Genomic DNA, 16524 nt, shown 5'->3' with positions numbered 1-16524 from the left:
ATGTTCAAAGAACAAAATCCACTGTTAATTATCAGCATGTTTGTGGGAGGCATTTGTGCTATGGAAGCCCCCCCATGGGGTGAAGGGCATGGAGCACTTTGCAGCTCTCCCTGCTTTGAGAGGACAGGTACTGCAGCAAGCAATGCTGTAGGTTGGAGGAGGAACCTTTAACTCTTCATTCATGGATCCAGTGGGTGGAAGTTCCTGCACAGAGAATCTAAAATGACAGCTCTCTTAGCAAGAAATGGTAATTTAGTTTACTTCTCCTGTCAGGAATATCAGCTCTTCTTGCACTGTGTGAACTTGTCATTTTTCCCTGCTCCTATGTCCATGTCACCTGGCAGCCCTGGAGGAAAAGGCCAGAACATCATCAGCTCCCAGCGTTTCTCAGGAGCCATCAGGCATCTCTGCTGTCTTGACTGAAATCATCAGAGAGGTGGCAGCAGTTCAGGTACTGATTGACTGTGGGCACCATGGATGCTGCTCAGACCATCCTAGTAAGCAAGATCAGGAGCAGTGTGTGTTTTCCTTCCATTGTGCTACTAAATTTTCCCAATCTCACCTAGTTACGCATCAGAATGTGTTTCAGTGCTTCAGTATTGCCTGGGAGCACCTGTGTGCCCTGGTCAGTGTGCCAGCAGGGTACTTACTACTGGGATGCGTGTAGGGATGTACATACATGTACCTATGTGTATGTATAGAGGGCAATGTATGCATTCCTGCCCGGCTTACTAGCATCATTTGTTAATCAAAGAGAAAATAAGCAGCTTATAAAAATAAGTCCTGGGAACAGAAACAGAGTAGTAAGGGTGGGCAAGCAGAAGCCAGTGGTAGCTGGGGTATTGCTAGCCAAGCAATCAGTTCTCCCATAAGTACGTTTCCAAGGCTGCAATAACAAAAAGCAGCACATTGAGTGTAAACTGCCGGGCTCTACATTTCACCTTATCTGAGGGGAAGTTGCCCATGTGAGCAGCTTAGGGCAAAGCGCACCCTCTGCCACCGAGGAGCCCTGTGGGAGGTGGAACAGCGCTGGCCCTGTGTGCAGGACAGAGCCGCCCTGTTCCCCGCGGCGCAGGAGAGGGCACGTTTCCATCCAGCACACGCTCTTGGCTCCCCTCGCCAGTGCAGCTGAATGCCTCGACTCACTCCTGGCTGTCAGACTATGTCCCGTCGGGCTGCGGGTTGGCACCTCTCTGATTGCTCCACTGCTCGGGGAGAGGGGGATATCTTCCCGATCTTTCCATGCCCTCCACACTCACGAATGCCATGAGCGCCTGCCCAGCGCTGCAGTCAGCTCAGGGACAGCAGGGACTCGCTCCAGGGGGTATTGCATGTAGAGCGAGAGCTGGCTGAACACTTGGTCTTGGAAGTCTTTTTTCTTTGCTGGCATGCTCTAGCTGCAGGTGGGATAAGGCGGATGACAAGGGTACGAGAGCAATGCAGAGGGAGCCAGTCCTTTCAGCAGATAGAGAGGGAACTGATGAGAGGCTAGCGTGCATTCAGTGTCTGTGAAAGGAGCAGAGAGCAAGGAGACAGCTCTTGGCTGCAGCCAGAGAAGGATCCTGAAAGCATGAGCTCAGAGGAGCCTTTTCTGCTTATTTCTTAGGGAAGCTTGAAAAAGAACGAGCATTTAAAAAAAAAAAAAGGAAAAAGAAGATGATGTGCAATTTCTTTCAGGGTGTAGTTAAGGGAACAGTTTGAAAAAAATAGCTGCCATTTAAAGATATACTAAGAATTTGTTCTTCTATTGTGAAGTAACATTTAGTATGCAGTCCCTAAATGGATCTGTTATTAGATGAGACAGAGAACCCTTAGAAATCACAGTAAACACAGCTGTAGAGATGAGGAAAATGAGCAAGACATCATGCTAATATTTTTACCTTCCACTTGTCTTGAATGGCTGATGAAAGTTACTTTTAACATTGTCCTCATAAGAAGGCTTAATGTAGCAAGTCAGGTGCTTAAAAATGCAACCAAGTCATGCTAGAATTTAAAGATTGCCTAGGAGTGTTTTCTATTCTTTTACTACTGTGCTGAGTCTCCCTGCTGCAATGTAGAGGGACCCGGCAGGATTGGAAGTTTCCAGCAAGGGCCTGGTGGTCGGATCCACAGTGTTGGATGTTGTCTGTGTGGAGCTGGCACAGTGGCTGGAGCACGCTGGAATTTGGGAAGAGATGTTGGTGGCCAACAGAGAGAGCAGCCTTATGTAGATGCTCTTTGCTTCCCAGAGAAGCCTGTGGTGGAGTCATTTGTGGTTGGCTACTGGCAGTGAGTTTCTTTTGGTGCACAAAGAATGAAACATCTGAGTTTTTTAACTAAAACAGAAGATATTGGAAAAGCAAACCACTTCGCCTCCTGTGTCATGGTTCATCTTTAGTCTTTTGCCTTGGTCCCTCTTTGGACTCAATCTTGACAGCATTAAAATTGGGCTAAAGGACTACTGCTGGCTTGTTTGGGAGTGAGCATCCCTCAGGATTGGAGTCACTGGTACTTATCTCAAGGTAGAAGAAATCAGACCTAGGAAGGTATCGATGAAACAGGCTTTCGATTTTAACCCAGAGTCTTATTTTTGTACTACTTTATTCTGCAGTAGGAAGGTTTCCTGGGAAGCCTGTTGTAATTAAGATTATAAATGAATGCTAGCATTTTAATATAAGAGGCCTTTTGTCTTTTCAAGCAGGGGGTCATCTAATTCTTTTTGTACAGCAGCAGAAAGGTGAAAAGTTTCCATTTAACTGTAATTAAGGCTGTGGAGAATGAGCAACCCTGGTTAGTCACCTTCTGTGAGCATTAGTGAGCAGCATGGCCAAATGTACCAGGAAAAGTTACCTTAGAACAGCAAGGTTTAGTCTGAGCAAAATATAACCTCACAAGGGGAAGTAAAATAAATTCAATGTTAATTTGTAATAGTTTAGTCAAGGAGAAGAAAATCATTATCCAAAGGATTTAGGTATTTTGCCAGTCTGTGTCAGGATGAATTCATTCAGATCATTACAAGAAAAAAGAGTCATATTGAGATGGGAGATGAAATCTGTTCTTGTTTCTGACACTGACCTGCTGGGAGGGCGAGATGAGCTCTCTGTTCCCCATCTCCTGCAGACCTTTGCACCATCCAGTTAGATGGAAGCGAGCCTCACAGGGGAGAGCTTACACCAGGGTTATACACTGCCAGGCATGATCACTCCTGCTTTCAGTGTCTTACCTCAAAAATAACAGCATGGCATTTCTTGGTGTAGGCCTGAAGTTGTATCCCTGGCTCACAGGAACAGCGTTCACCTGAACTGCTCAGAGATATTGGAAGGGGACATCCCACAGCGTCCCATGCGAAGTGCCCGCCCTGGTCATGGGGAACAGGAACTCAACATGCTGAACACCTAATTGTGGGGTTCCCCTCTCCTCAAACAGGTTGCTAAAGCCCATGAATTACATGTAAAGAAACGAGCTATGCAGCAACTCTCTCCTGTTTTTTTCCTATTTGGGTTTCAAAAGCTCTGGAGCAATATTGGTGTGTTGCACACTGAGTTAAAAATTGGAAACATATTACCTTGATTTAGCATGGGACTGAGTAAATTGTATTCACTTAAAATAGCAGATATCCTGCTGAGAAGAAAATAAGTATTTCTGCCTGACTGTGTGACACCTAAGCTGCAACCCAGAGGTACAGGAGGAGGATTTGTGTTACCAAGAAACCCATTAACGTCGGCTGGCAGGTCAGAGCTGCTGGGGGGAGCAGGGCACGTGTCCCAGGCGACTCCAGGCATTTAGGACTCCTTCACCTCCTCCCCATATCCTGTGCAGGGTTTCACATGGCTTCTGTCCGGGTGGTGTCTGAGCTCCTGTCTGGTCTCTGCCCACCTTGTAGTTTGATGATGTTGCCTTTTCCTAAGGGAGGTTTCATTCACAGCACTAACTGGCCTTTCTGCCTGTGTGGCTCCACAACATTTGCCAAAAGCCTTGCTCCTGAAATGTGTAAAATACTGAGGTTTATGACAGCAAGCTTAGCTTACAGAACCCACCATCCCAGGTTTGTGAAGTTTGAAGGACCCAGAAGACAACACCTGCCCGCATGGTAGGATCATTTGGGTGCCTCTGACACCTTCTTGGGCAGGTGGAGGTTCCCAATGCTGGAGACTCCTCACTCTGTTTCAGCACATGCATATATGCATATCCCTTCTATTGGGATTTATTCTGTATCTAAATGGAGTCTCTCATGTTTAGCTTCCTTACTACTTCTCCTAACCAGATTGAATCCAGACAGAAGATTATTCCCTTCCTCCTTGTGGAATTTCTTATGTGTTTTTGTATTTATGTATCTACTCCATCCTGTTTCCCCACTCCACCCAATTTATCTCATCCCTACTACCACAACTCCTTGCAACAGAGAAACAAATGTCAATTTTTCCATTGTCTCCTAGGTGCCAGCTATGTTAAAATGCAGTTTCTTATTCTGTTTTTTAAGGGCTGCTCCCAGCTCCACCCTGGCTGACTCCATGCATCCCAGCCCAGTGCTCCTCCTGGTGCATCATTTGCAGACATCCGTGGCATGCCTTTTCCTGACCAGTTCTCAAGACTCTCCTTGAAATCATATCTACATGTCCCACAGTAAAGATGTAATAGCAGAGTACAGCAGCTACAGGTCCCTTGGCTTTAAGCTTCCCAAAGCCATGTTCTTGTTCTCAGACTTGTGTTGTCCCAGTGTTTCATCTATGCCCTGATTGTAACCTGGCAGTTGAGAGATGAAAGGTGGAAGTCTCTTTTACCCTGTCTGCGGTCCCTGGTGACTTGGAGACAGTTCTGCAAGCCTGGCCCTTTCCCAAGCAGCTGTGGGCAGCAATAGTGCGTCCTTGAGAAGAGTCTTTCCCAGGTGAGGTCAAGTGCAATTGGCTCCCTCTCAGCAGAGAAGATCGAGTGCAGCCTCACCATCAGTCCCCACTTCCTGTCCTCCACCCACATGAAAGCAAACTCACTCTGCTGCTGTGTGTCTGTCCATCACCCATTAGCGCAATTAAGTCCATCGAAGGTGGTGATGGTAGGGGCACCTAAGGGCTACTTGAGGAAGCTTTGAGCGGCCAGTGATCATAGCGTAGCAGTGAAACACCCATGCCTGGGACCAAGAAGTGTTAGGAAGGCAGTGGTTTGTCCCTGTGTGTTACAGGTTACATGCACAGGTCCGGAGAGCGTGAGCTCAGCTCCAGCCACCACATGTGCACACGGCTGTGTGCATGTCTTGGAGGGAAAAGGACAGAAAGTTTTCATTTTAAAATTAAATTCATGGGATAGCCAGACCTTTCAGCTTTTTAATACAAACAGTGATTTATTGATGCACTTAGGAAATAAGCCAGGAGCGAACAAATTCATCACGCACAGTCCTTTTCCGAGCTGCTGTGGCAGCGGTGCAGGGAGCTCAGAGTCCCAGCAGCAGAGCCTCTGCTGTGGGAAGGCAACACAGCTCTGTCACTCTCACCCCACCACAGCTGCTGAGGGTCCTGGCCTGGGGTTTCATTACCTTCTTTTTGCTGTGAGAAAAAAATAAAAGGATTGGCCATCTACCAAATTCCCCTTCTCCCCATTCCTTCCTTTAGCTGCTGGAAAAAGGATGAAAAGTGCACTTTGTACACGCAACACGAAGCTCCAAGCTCATCTTCTATAAATTAAATCCCAATAAACCCTCCAACATGAAGCTTGTTTAAAGTGTTCCCAGGTCGAGGCTTCTCTGGCCTTCCCGATGATTTCTTACCTCTCACGTGTTTGCACTTGAACTTGGTCACTTCAGTTTTGCCTGCCCTGTGTTTGTAATATTCCCCCAGAGCTTCAGAACAGCAACATGCACAGCAGCACATCCCGCAGCCACCGTGTGGCCAGGCCATAGGTCTTTCTGCCTGGTTTTCCTGGGGACTTCCAGCTTTTCCCTCTTCTTGTTCAGAGGAGATGCTTTACAAAATGTGTGCATTCATCTCATTAGCCCCAAACGCTATGTATGGTATGAGTCCTGATACCAAATAGTTCCCATCAGGGAGAATGAGAATGGACAGGCTTCTGAAAATGTTTGGATTTATACAGGAGGAGGTGGCATTGGAAGTGAGCTGGTTCTTTTCTTCCTTAATCCATACCTTATTGTGTGACAGAGTTTTAGCCTGATTAAAAAGCTGGTTTTAATATAGAGCTGGTGCCATTTGGTGTCAGTCTGTGATTTTTCAAGATTTTTGCATCATTTAGACTCCCTGTGGTACTTTACTTTCTCTCCAAGATGAAAAGGACAATATTTAATGACCTAGTTGTGAAGTTTTCCCAGGAAAGTATCAGCATATATGGCTGCATGTGTGTCTGTTGCCAGATTTTGATGGGTTTAGTGTTGTTTCTTTTCTAGCACCCAACTAGTACTTGTCTAGTACCTGGACAAAGAAGAGTGAATGCCAAAGTTGATGTGGGTTTGGGGGGTGTTGTTAATCAAATAACTGTAGTCTCTGGACTGAAAGAAATGCAACTGCTGAAATATCTCACCCTTCTCTGCTACATACACGCACAGACAAAGATAGAGATGTGCATAGGAAGAAGAAGGAGGAAACATATGAAGAAATTCAGGATTTTTGGCAATACAGTGGTAGCAGCTACTGTGTATTGACTGTTTTACTCTCAAGAGCTTTGATCCTCCTTTTCACAGCCCTGGTGCATTTTGTGCTGTGGGAACTGAAAGTGGTGTGGTTATCTTGTCTTGCAATACAGAGAACTGGAAAAAAATGTGTATTTGGCTTAATCTTCTCTGTGGGGCAATAAGTTCAGTGCATGAAATGGAGAAACGAAAGCAGCTTTGTAATGTTTCAAGAGTTTCCTTCAGAGGATATAATTTGTCTCTAAAATGTTCTCCCTTAGTAAAATCACTCCTAAGTTAACATTAGTTTTGTTATCTTCTATTATCCAGCCACTCTGTTGAGACATTTTCATAGCAAATTCATATTCCAGTTTGTCTGTCCATAAGTTGTCAGGGAAGATGTTAAGCATTTCCATCTCCAGTACACACAATGTGCTTTCTCTGAATGAATATTAATTGAGATTTTGGTGAGATTCTCATTTGAGTGCTGGAAGGTTTTGAAAAAGTTCAGTCAAAAATAATATGCTATGAAATGCGAAGTAGATCAAAGTATGAAACATTGCAAAAATATTACTTTAAAAAAATTGTTGCAGTCCAGGTCAGTTTAATAAATTCTCTTTATCAAAAATGCAATTGTTCTCTTAGATACAGTGTTTTGATTCACATAGTTACAATTGTCTCACTGCCATCTGTAAAAATCAGCAAAGAGTAATAATTATTTGAGATAAATAGAGAAATGCTTATCCTTGGTCTGTTGAGTATGCAAAAATGCATTTTAAGTATACAATCTAGAATCTGATGTATAGCACATATATACACTAAGTAGAGTAGTTACGGATACAAATTGTAAAAGCCAAGTATTAAAATAGTCTAAACTACGTTTGTAACTTCAAGAGTGCCCATCAAAGTTTCAAGAGCCTTATTCACACTTTTTATGTGAGAACAGGATTGGAAATGTAACATCATGCTCAAAAGACCTCCACCCTTTTAGCATCTGGGAAAATATAAATAATATTGAGAAACATTTTGTATATTGAATAACAAACATTTCATAGAGCTCAAATGGTGTGGTTGATGGGCTACAGGAAGGAGAGCTGATAACACCTGAGAGATTTCAGACAACTGAAAGATTAATCTCTCTTGATGTCATATAACCAGGACCATTAGTGCCACCTATAGTTAGTCTGTCTGACACTTCTCACTTTAAGACCTTTTTTTTGGTGGATTTTGAGCCTGTTGCAAACTCCTTCTGAACAAATACTGTTAAGAAGAATTTGGTTGAGATGAGCTCTGGTTTACTAAGCTTAACAGTACTACTGGATAGACCCAGCTGGGTGTCAGCTGGTTTTTAATTGATGGCTGCTTGGACCACAGGTGAGGGGAACGCTGCAGCAGCTTGCGTAGTTCTAGCACAGGACAGAAACCAAACCTCAAAACATGAAGGTAACTGAAGAATTAAAGGCAGATACAAAGTCTTCATTAATGCAAAACTGAAGAGAAAAAGCAGTTTAGCAAGGCATGGACTGCAAACCCCATTCATAATATTTGTCTTCCTTATTCCACTCTAATTTGGATAATTTCACCCTTCAGTTTGCCATGACCATATTTCATGTTAGCACTTCCAACATAGGTTGGTTGTGAGCCTGGTTAAATTAATGTACAGAATTAGCTGCAGGCAATGCAGCAGAAATAAATAAAATCCTGCCTTGTAAATGTAGGGGTTACTTCTTTCCGCACTATTTTTTTTAAATAGTGAGACAAAATTTAATTAATGGGCTTTTTGAGTGACACTTCAGTATTTCTGTCCTTCTATTAAAAAACTGCTTTCAGTGCAGGTACCTCTGCATTGGATTGATCTCTGTGCCTGGTTTGCAGTACACTACTATATTCAGAAAAAAAGTTAGTTAAAAATTCCCTTTCTTTAAATCTGAACTTGCTGCTTGGCCATGAAGCTTGGAAAGGTCTTCAAAGATTATTTTATCCTGCTGTGCCTAAGTAACCAGAAGAAAATACCTCCCATCTCATTACTCTGATTTACCTTGAATAACCTTTGCATGTCATGAGTTGATGACTGCCAGTTGGTCAGCACATCTATTTCTGATCAGTCTATTCTCTAGTGCTCTGCATAAAAAGCCCTCCTGTCCCCCATTCCTGTCCCCCATTCCCCACATCCCCCCCTTCCTGCTGTACAGAAGACATCCACATGAGCAGAGCATGCTGGATTTAGCTTTCCTCCCCTGTTGTTAGTTTGGGACTGATGGAGATGAGAAGCTTCTGGGATCAGAGTGTGCCCAGACTACATTTATCTTTTTCTTTTTTTAAATGCCACTGAGCTTGGGAGTCTCCCGCTGCTCATGTTGCTTCACTGTTCAACTTGGTTGCTGTATCAGAAAAGGAAGGAAAACTTTGATCTTGACATGCCCTTCTTCTCTGTCCCAGCTTACAACTTCTGCAGAAAAAAACCCCCATGATTCAAGTGCATCTGTGGTGTCAGTCCTTTCAGGGAAGAACAGATGCTTTTATCAGACGTCTTCCCAAAATCTTTAATGTCCAAATAAGTCCAAGTGAACTGTCAGAGGACAGACCCAAGCACTGACTTTATCACCATCCCCATGCTGCTCTCAGGTAACCTGCCCACAGGCTTAAAAGTGTCCTTTCACAAAGTGGGGTAGATTTAGGCCATTACTTACTGTGGCTTCCAGAACTGAGGGATCAGCAGGACCTCTGGCAATGACCACAGAGGCAGCAATCAGTGTCCAGGCAGCAGCTGTGCTCTCACAACTCCGCTGTAGGCACATCTATAACAGCTTTGGAGGAAGACAGTCCATGACCCTAATTGTTTGACTTGCCCTTCACCATCCATGTGTTTAAAGGTATCTGTCCCTTGGATCTTATCTCTCTGGCTGCTTAAATTTGTAGGGTATATTTTCTTCATTAGCTGTGAGCACCTTTGCACATTTTCACTGACCAAGTGGACCTCCAGTCTCGTGTAATCTTGTGGTTTTCCCAGTTCCCCTCACCAGCTTCAGGAGTGGAATTATTATGTGGTTAAAAGCCTTGCCTATAACTTAAAATGAAGACGAACCATATTAGCATTAGATAACTCACTGTTAGTATATAATTTCAAAATACTAAATTGAAAAATGATGTTATGATTACCTTGCATGGTGCTGTAGACTCTACAGATCATGGAGGATGTCCTCAGTGCAAAGAAGAGTTTGGTGGCTCTTTCTATTTCCTACATGGCCCTTCATCCATCAGCCATACCAAATGGTACTGTCATTTATGAGAACAAGACAATACCCTTTTACTGTTGCATTGCTATTTGATATGCATCCTTTGTGCCATCAGACAGGCCAGAGCACATGCAGAGCTGACCCTGGGGTGTTGGTGTATACTTAGTAAATGTTGCTGACAAACCTGTATGCCATTTCTTTGTATTTTTTCCATGTTAAAAATAATGAGAGGCAAGTACCACTTGAAAATGCACAAGTGTAATCTTTCAAGTGAATTTAATGTAGTACAGTCTTATTTGCAATTGCAAATACTAAGGCTGCATTTTTCCCCTTACTCCAAATGCCTGAAAATCTCATTAATGTTAATGTATGGGAAAGAAGTGCTTAGCCTATTGATGGAGGAATGAAATCAGGAGCAAAGCACATCTCTGCAAAGATTCATCTGCAGATTAGGGTCTGAAGCAACCATTAGATTATCAAATCTGACCTTCTGTCTAATAAAGGCCATAGAATCTCATCCACTTAATTCTCTATTTATCCCAAGAACAGCACCAGAAAATCAAATACAGTGCATTAACATATTATAATTTAGCAATATATTCAGGCATTTCTCCTTTTTTTTAACTCTAAAACCAGAGGCAAACAGCACTACTGTGCTATATGATTATTGATGAAAATCTGCAGGAGGAGAGATTTTAGCTTTTTATCTGTCTGCAGAGGAGAATTTGTGTGTCTTTGTGCTGGCATAGGATTTTGTTTAGTTCTTTGAAAATTATTCATTGGTAACTCTAACCATTACAAAGCTGGTTGAGAACCATTAGTTCTGTTTTTCTCTGAGGACAGCACAAACTGAAATAGGGATTTTTGTATTTTTTTTTAACAGAAAAAAAGCAATTTTCTTGAAAAATCTGTGTGGTCCTTGACAACTGCTTTCTAACATCTTATTTGGAAACTCCCTGCCAGTCGGTTTTCCTAGGAAGCACGAAGCACATTTCACATCTGGTTTCTCATCCCTTTGACTATAACACAAAACTGCCCTTGAAGTGCACCTGGGAGGTATCCGGGGGGATACCACACACACACACACACACAAAAAATGAGCCAAACTGTCTAAAAGACCTGCACTGGGCTATTGCATGTTTTAACCATTAGCCAGCATTTTACTGAACAAAGGGGCTAAAGAGATGAGACGAGATGAGGAAAGTATCAAGGAATTCAGAGGAGAAGTGGTGGGTGGCACTGCACAAAATACAGATGTCCCAGGATTGGCACATCAGTATTCTCTGAAGAAAAAATCCTCCTGCCCAAGTTTGAGGTGCCCCAACCCCTTGGTGTTGTTCATCCTATGAAAACATTTCTTTGCAACCCACCACATCCCAGATGGAGGGAGAGTGCTGCTCACGTGTTGCAAAAGCTTTTGCTGCCCCTTGGGCAGGTGAAACCTGGGCTCTTAGGGCTTGTCTGTAACAATGCAATTTCTATTTCTTTCCTCTCTAAAGCTCAGAAATCCTGCAACTAGCTTGGTCCCATCTTGAAATTTTGTCTGGGTTTTCAACTCAAAAGTGCATTTGGATCCTGTTCTTTGTGGTTTTTTTTTAAAAAATATGAATCATGGCTAACTACTGCTATTGAAAGCAGATATTTGACCTGTGACTGCAGGAACTGGAGGTTCACTATGAACCCCCAAGCTGGTGCAAAACCATTTTCCAAGGATGAGGAGTTTTGCCTAGCATAATGGTTTTGTCTGGTATACTGGCAAGGAGGAAGACCCCTATAACCAAAGGAGCCCCTAGAGCAGATGCACAGTCTGCATTGCCTCAAATACTTCTTTGCAGAGTCCTGTGATTCATGACAACCTATATAGAAGATACTAGAGAAATACTTTCGAAAGACTGAGCATATAAGGAGGAATCTCAGAGCTCCTTGCCTATCAAAGAGGAAGGTCAATACTTGCCTTAATTCTTGGCTTTGAGGTTAAATTAGTTACTGAGCATAAGGCTCATTGAAATCCACAGGTAAATGGTGTTAAATAAATGTAAATAACATTAACCAAACCTTCCCCCTGTTGCTTTGATGCAATTTCTTCACAATATGTAAAAAGGCATTCGTAGCACTGATGGTAGGGCTGCACAAAACAGCACCATGCCATGCAGAGACACCTCAGGTGGCTCTGAATAACCAAACACAGGAGCCTGCACTAGCATGGCCCTTTGCTCGAGCTAATATCCCCTGTTTCCTGGAGGAGCTCATTGCCTGCCTTAGTAGAAGCTGTTGCTGTGGTTGCTGGACACAATCTGGGCAGGAGGTGGCTGGTGGTGAGAGAGTGGCCTTCTCTGCACAGCTGCTCTGTGGGTCCTCCCTAAAACAGATTAGAGACTCTCCAAAGTATCCAGTAGCACTAATAGTTGAAAGTTAGGGCACTGTTAACAAAATAGTAAGGAACATAGAACTGTGTGTGTTAAAAGACCACACACTCTTTCTTTCTCTGTCAATGTGGCTTCAACAGAGAGGCAAATTCATCATGGATATTCTGTTCAGTGAAGAAATCACATATGAGTGAATGGTTCTCTTGGAGAGTTGCAGGAATATCCATGGGCTTCATTTATTCTGCCAAGGTCATAGCCAGGTAACAAGCCACGATTATTCAATTCTCTAACATAAAAGACACCAGCAACAAGGGCACAAACTTTTTATTTTAAAAAATTTTCCAACTCTGGTGTCTCCCTACCCCATGTTAGCAGCAAACAGGGTCCAACACTGCTGTAGCCATGGGATGGACTGCAGAGTGGACTAAGCAGTGACCACATGTCAGATTGAGGGTTCTGTAAATACACTTGCCACCAGGCTGTGCGAGCGCTTGTGCTCCTTCATGTTGGCTTCAAAGCAGAGCTCTGGAAGCTTTGTGAACAGCATTTAAGAAGTATCAAGAAGTTTGTGTATCAAGAAGTTTGGAGACAAAAAGAGTTTATCTTCTAGAATAGGAACAATTTTACTCTGCCACACAGTGAACTGTTCTGTGCAGGCAGAAATCTACTTTTCTATGAATTTATATAATAAGCAAAAAGGCAGTGAGAGTTTCCCAGCTGCTTGACTTACTGGTGCCTGTGCTTTCTTTGCAGTTGTCCAACACAGCAATTCTTCATCAGATTAGACGAGACCAAGTGACAGACACGTGCCGAGCAAACAGTGTGTCCAGCAGGAAGCGCCGCGTGCTGACACCCAATGATCTCAAACACCTGGTTGTGGATGAAGATCATGAAATGATCTATTGCTATGTCCCCAAAGTGGCCTGCACAAACTGGAAGAGAGTCATGATGGTTTTGACGGGAAGAGGCAAATACAGCGATCCAATGGAAATCCCAGCCAATGAAGCCCACGTGTCTTCAAACCTGAAGACCCTCAACCAGTACAGCATCCCAGAGATCAACCACCGCTTGAAAAACTACATGAAGTTCCTCTTTGTTCGCGAGCCTTTTGAGAGACTGGTGTCAGCCTACAGGAACAAGTTCACCCAGAAGTACAACACTTCCTTCCACAAGCGATACGGCACCAAAATTGTGAGGCGACAGAGGAAAAACGCAACCCAGGAAGCTCTGCGCAAAGGCGATGACGTGAAATTTGAAGAGTTTGTGGCATATCTCATCGACCCACACACCCAAAGAGAAGAGCCCTTCAATGAGCACTGGCAGACTGTGTACTCCCTCTGCCACCCTTGCCACATCCACTACGACCTCATAGGAAAATACGAAACGCTCGAAGAGGATTCGAATTACATTCTCCAGCTGGCAGGAGTAGGCAACTACCTGAAATTCCCCACCTATGCAAAGTCTACGAGAACTACTGATGAAATGACCACAGAGTTCTTCCAGAACATCAGCTCTGAGCACCAAACGCAGCTGTATGAAGTCTACAAACTTGATTTTTTAATGTTCAATTACTCAGTGCCAAGCTACCTGAAATTGGAATGAGGGATGGGTTGGGGGGAGAGAGGGGAGAGAAAGCCTGTTTTATTTAAGATTTTTATTTGTCATAATAAATATGGAGAATGGGTTATTTTGTAAATTAATATTTTCTTTTTTTGAATGATGCTGCGAGCAGCACAGTCAAAATTATTTAAATCAACTGTAAGAAAGGACAGCTCTCTTTGCAGGGTAACAGGATTGTGACGATCTAGCTGTAGAAATGACTAATACTGCTACACTGTTTAAAAAAATGTTGTGTTCTGGTGAATTTCATTGATCTTGCATTCCTCCAATTCTAATTAATGTTATTTATACTTATTTAAAACATTGTCTCTTGGTAGGTGTCACTTCAGCAGCAGAGATAACATAACATTTGGACAAAAGGAGTCTGGGTTTGTGCTTTCCTCAGTTGAGCTTGTCTCTGGGTATTACTCTTCCATTAGCCATTGATTCAGGTAAATACCGAAATGGTTCTTGATACCACATGCTTTGAGAAGAGTGGTGGAAATAAGTGCTTCAGAAAGTGATATTGCACTCTACACTAGTACAAAATCTATCTTTCTAGCCCTGAAAAGGAAAAGTAAAACAGACTTGGGTAGATTCGTGCTATATAAAACCCATGACTGAAAGAAATGTGAATGTATTCCTCAGAAAGAGAAACCTTGAACCTTTTATAAATCCTATTGAGCTTATCAAGAATATGACCAGTCTCATTGTCTCTTAATTTGGGCCTGCCAGCCCAAAAAAATGCAGATTTGTAGATGGTCCATCAGAAAAAAACCAGCATTTTGGAAGTGACTGTAAGAGATTTCTGAATGCTCAAAGCAATTGGCATTGACTTAATTCATACCCAGGATGGGGTTGGGGGAACTTCATCCTCTGCAAGTTGGCTCTCCCTAACAAATCTTAAGATGGACAACCAAAACTGGCTCGAGAGACCCCAGTCATGATACATTGCTATAAATGATCTGGCCATGTCATTTGAAAAGTCAAAAAGTCATCTTCATGTTGATAGCATACAAGACAATAAAAAAGGTCTCATCATCCCACATGCTGGTTTCATGGCTTTTTCCTAGGGGGAAGAGGGAGTCTTCTTTTTTCAGTTGATGCCTAAATACTATTGACAGGGATGTTTTTAAATTCCAGTGGGTTAGAAATTCATCTTAAGTGAGCCCTAGTGTAAGGCCATGACCTTTTGCATTAAGGTGGATGTCTCAGTACTGGTTGTTTTGTGTATAACAGCTTGTTGGGATGACAGATTGTACCAGTCACAATTGTTTTGGGCAAGCAAATAGTAATCTATTCACACCAAATAAATAATGAAAAATGAGATTTCAGTGTGGATCTGTTAGCCAGCTAGTGAGAGCAGAAGATCAGGCTTCTCCAAATGTTTGCTTCAGTTTGATGCAGGTGAGGTGCATGGCCTGGGGAATGCTCTGTACCCGCCCCAAGGTGTCCTGTCTGGGGGTGGCAGTGCCATCAGAGAGCTGAAGGGCAAAAGGAGGCAGAGGCTTAAATTGAGGCACTTGTGGGAATCTAAAATCTGTTTTAAAGTTGATAGACGGTTTAAGTGGGATTTTTGAATTGCCTGTGTGTCAATCTTAAGATCGAAACAAACCCTTCCAGAAATTACTGATGATTTAAATAAACTCAATTGAAGGCAGAGCTGTTTTAACAGTATCAGAGCCAGATCCTGAAAATGTATTGTACGGTAGCCAATAATATCCACTGAATTACATTAGTTTCCAGGACACAGATGTGATTAAAGAAGAAAAATAGTTTGCATCTTATTTGATAAAAATAAGTTGCTGAATAAATCTCATAGAAAAAAAATAACAAACAGCAGCTAAAGTCCTTTCACAATTGGATTCGGTCTTAGGCAGGACTCGGATCATTATTTTTTGTATCATACTATACAAATATATCTCTCATCCATTCTGGAACAGCCACAGTTTTCATAACCCAGGTCCTATTTATAACCCAGAGCACTGGCCCAGTGGCAAGCAAAGGGCTAGCTGGCTGTGCCTATCCACCCTGGATTACTGCTGGTTGGTTGCTGGCTGGTGTTTTACTTGAAAGCAGTTTTGTCTCATTTAGAGTATGTGGAGCTGTTGCAAGTGCCTCTCACAGTGTGCCCTGGCTTTTTTATGTTCCTCCTTCAATGGTTGTATGTTTGTTAAAAAACAACTGAGGGTAGATTCCCCTTTCTCCTCCCCCCCCCCCCCGCCCCCCCGCCCCTTGCAATACTTCCTACAAGCTATTTGTGTGCTTGTTTGGTCTTGCATCCAACAGTGCTCATATTTTGGTCCAATTTTCTCCTCAGTTAGCTGTTAATTTCTCCAGGAGGAGGTGATGTGAATTTTTTCATTTAAGACAAAAGTGGCCTGAGAAAGAAAATATTTTAAAAACGGTGTGGGCTTCCCCCTTTGTTTTTGTACTTGAGCATCATCACCACGCTTTTATCTGTTCTGAAATACTCCCTTTAGTTTCACAGCCTTGTAGACACAAAAGCCCTATTTGACAGCTCTGATAGAAAAGCTGTAGGTGAAAAACATCTTCAGGAGATCTGAGGAGTGAGCATTACTCCAGCCAGGATTTTTAGCAGCAGCTTTGAGTTTGATTACCCAAATTCTGCTTCCCCACAGAGGGCTGCTCTATGGGTGGATGCTCACCACTGAGAGGAGTCTTATGTGGACTAAAAGTGGGTACTTTTAAGTCACTTGCTTTTTAAAAACCT

General features: G+C 43.0%; 1 protein-coding gene across 3 annotated transcripts in view; it reads left to right on the top strand.

Annotated features, from left to right (window-relative positions):
• Positions 1–15114, top strand: part of CHST11 (carbohydrate sulfotransferase 11) — a 160856-nt gene extending 145742 nt beyond the window's left edge. For 2 of the 3 annotated variants that reach the window (XM_032688985.1, XM_032688986.1), the window contains exon 3: positions 12945–15114. In XM_032688985.1, the coding sequence (XP_032544876.1) occupies positions 12945–13793 (849 nt within the window). In that variant the 3' untranslated portion in view covers positions 13794–15114. Of the gene's footprint in view, positions 1–156; positions 248–12944 lie in introns of those variants that run through there. The other variant, XM_032688987.1, reaches the window with a different exon arrangement.
• The last annotated feature ends 1410 nt before the right edge of the window (positions 15115–16524 follow it).

The sequence above is a fragment of the Chiroxiphia lanceolata genome, chromosome 5 (assembly GCF_009829145.1).
Source record: "Chiroxiphia lanceolata isolate bChiLan1 chromosome 5, bChiLan1.pri, whole genome shotgun sequence".
In the NCBI taxonomy this organism is placed as follows: domain Eukaryota; kingdom Metazoa; phylum Chordata; class Aves; order Passeriformes; family Pipridae; genus Chiroxiphia; species Chiroxiphia lanceolata.
This window is presented reverse-complemented; position numbering and strand designations above follow the sequence as displayed.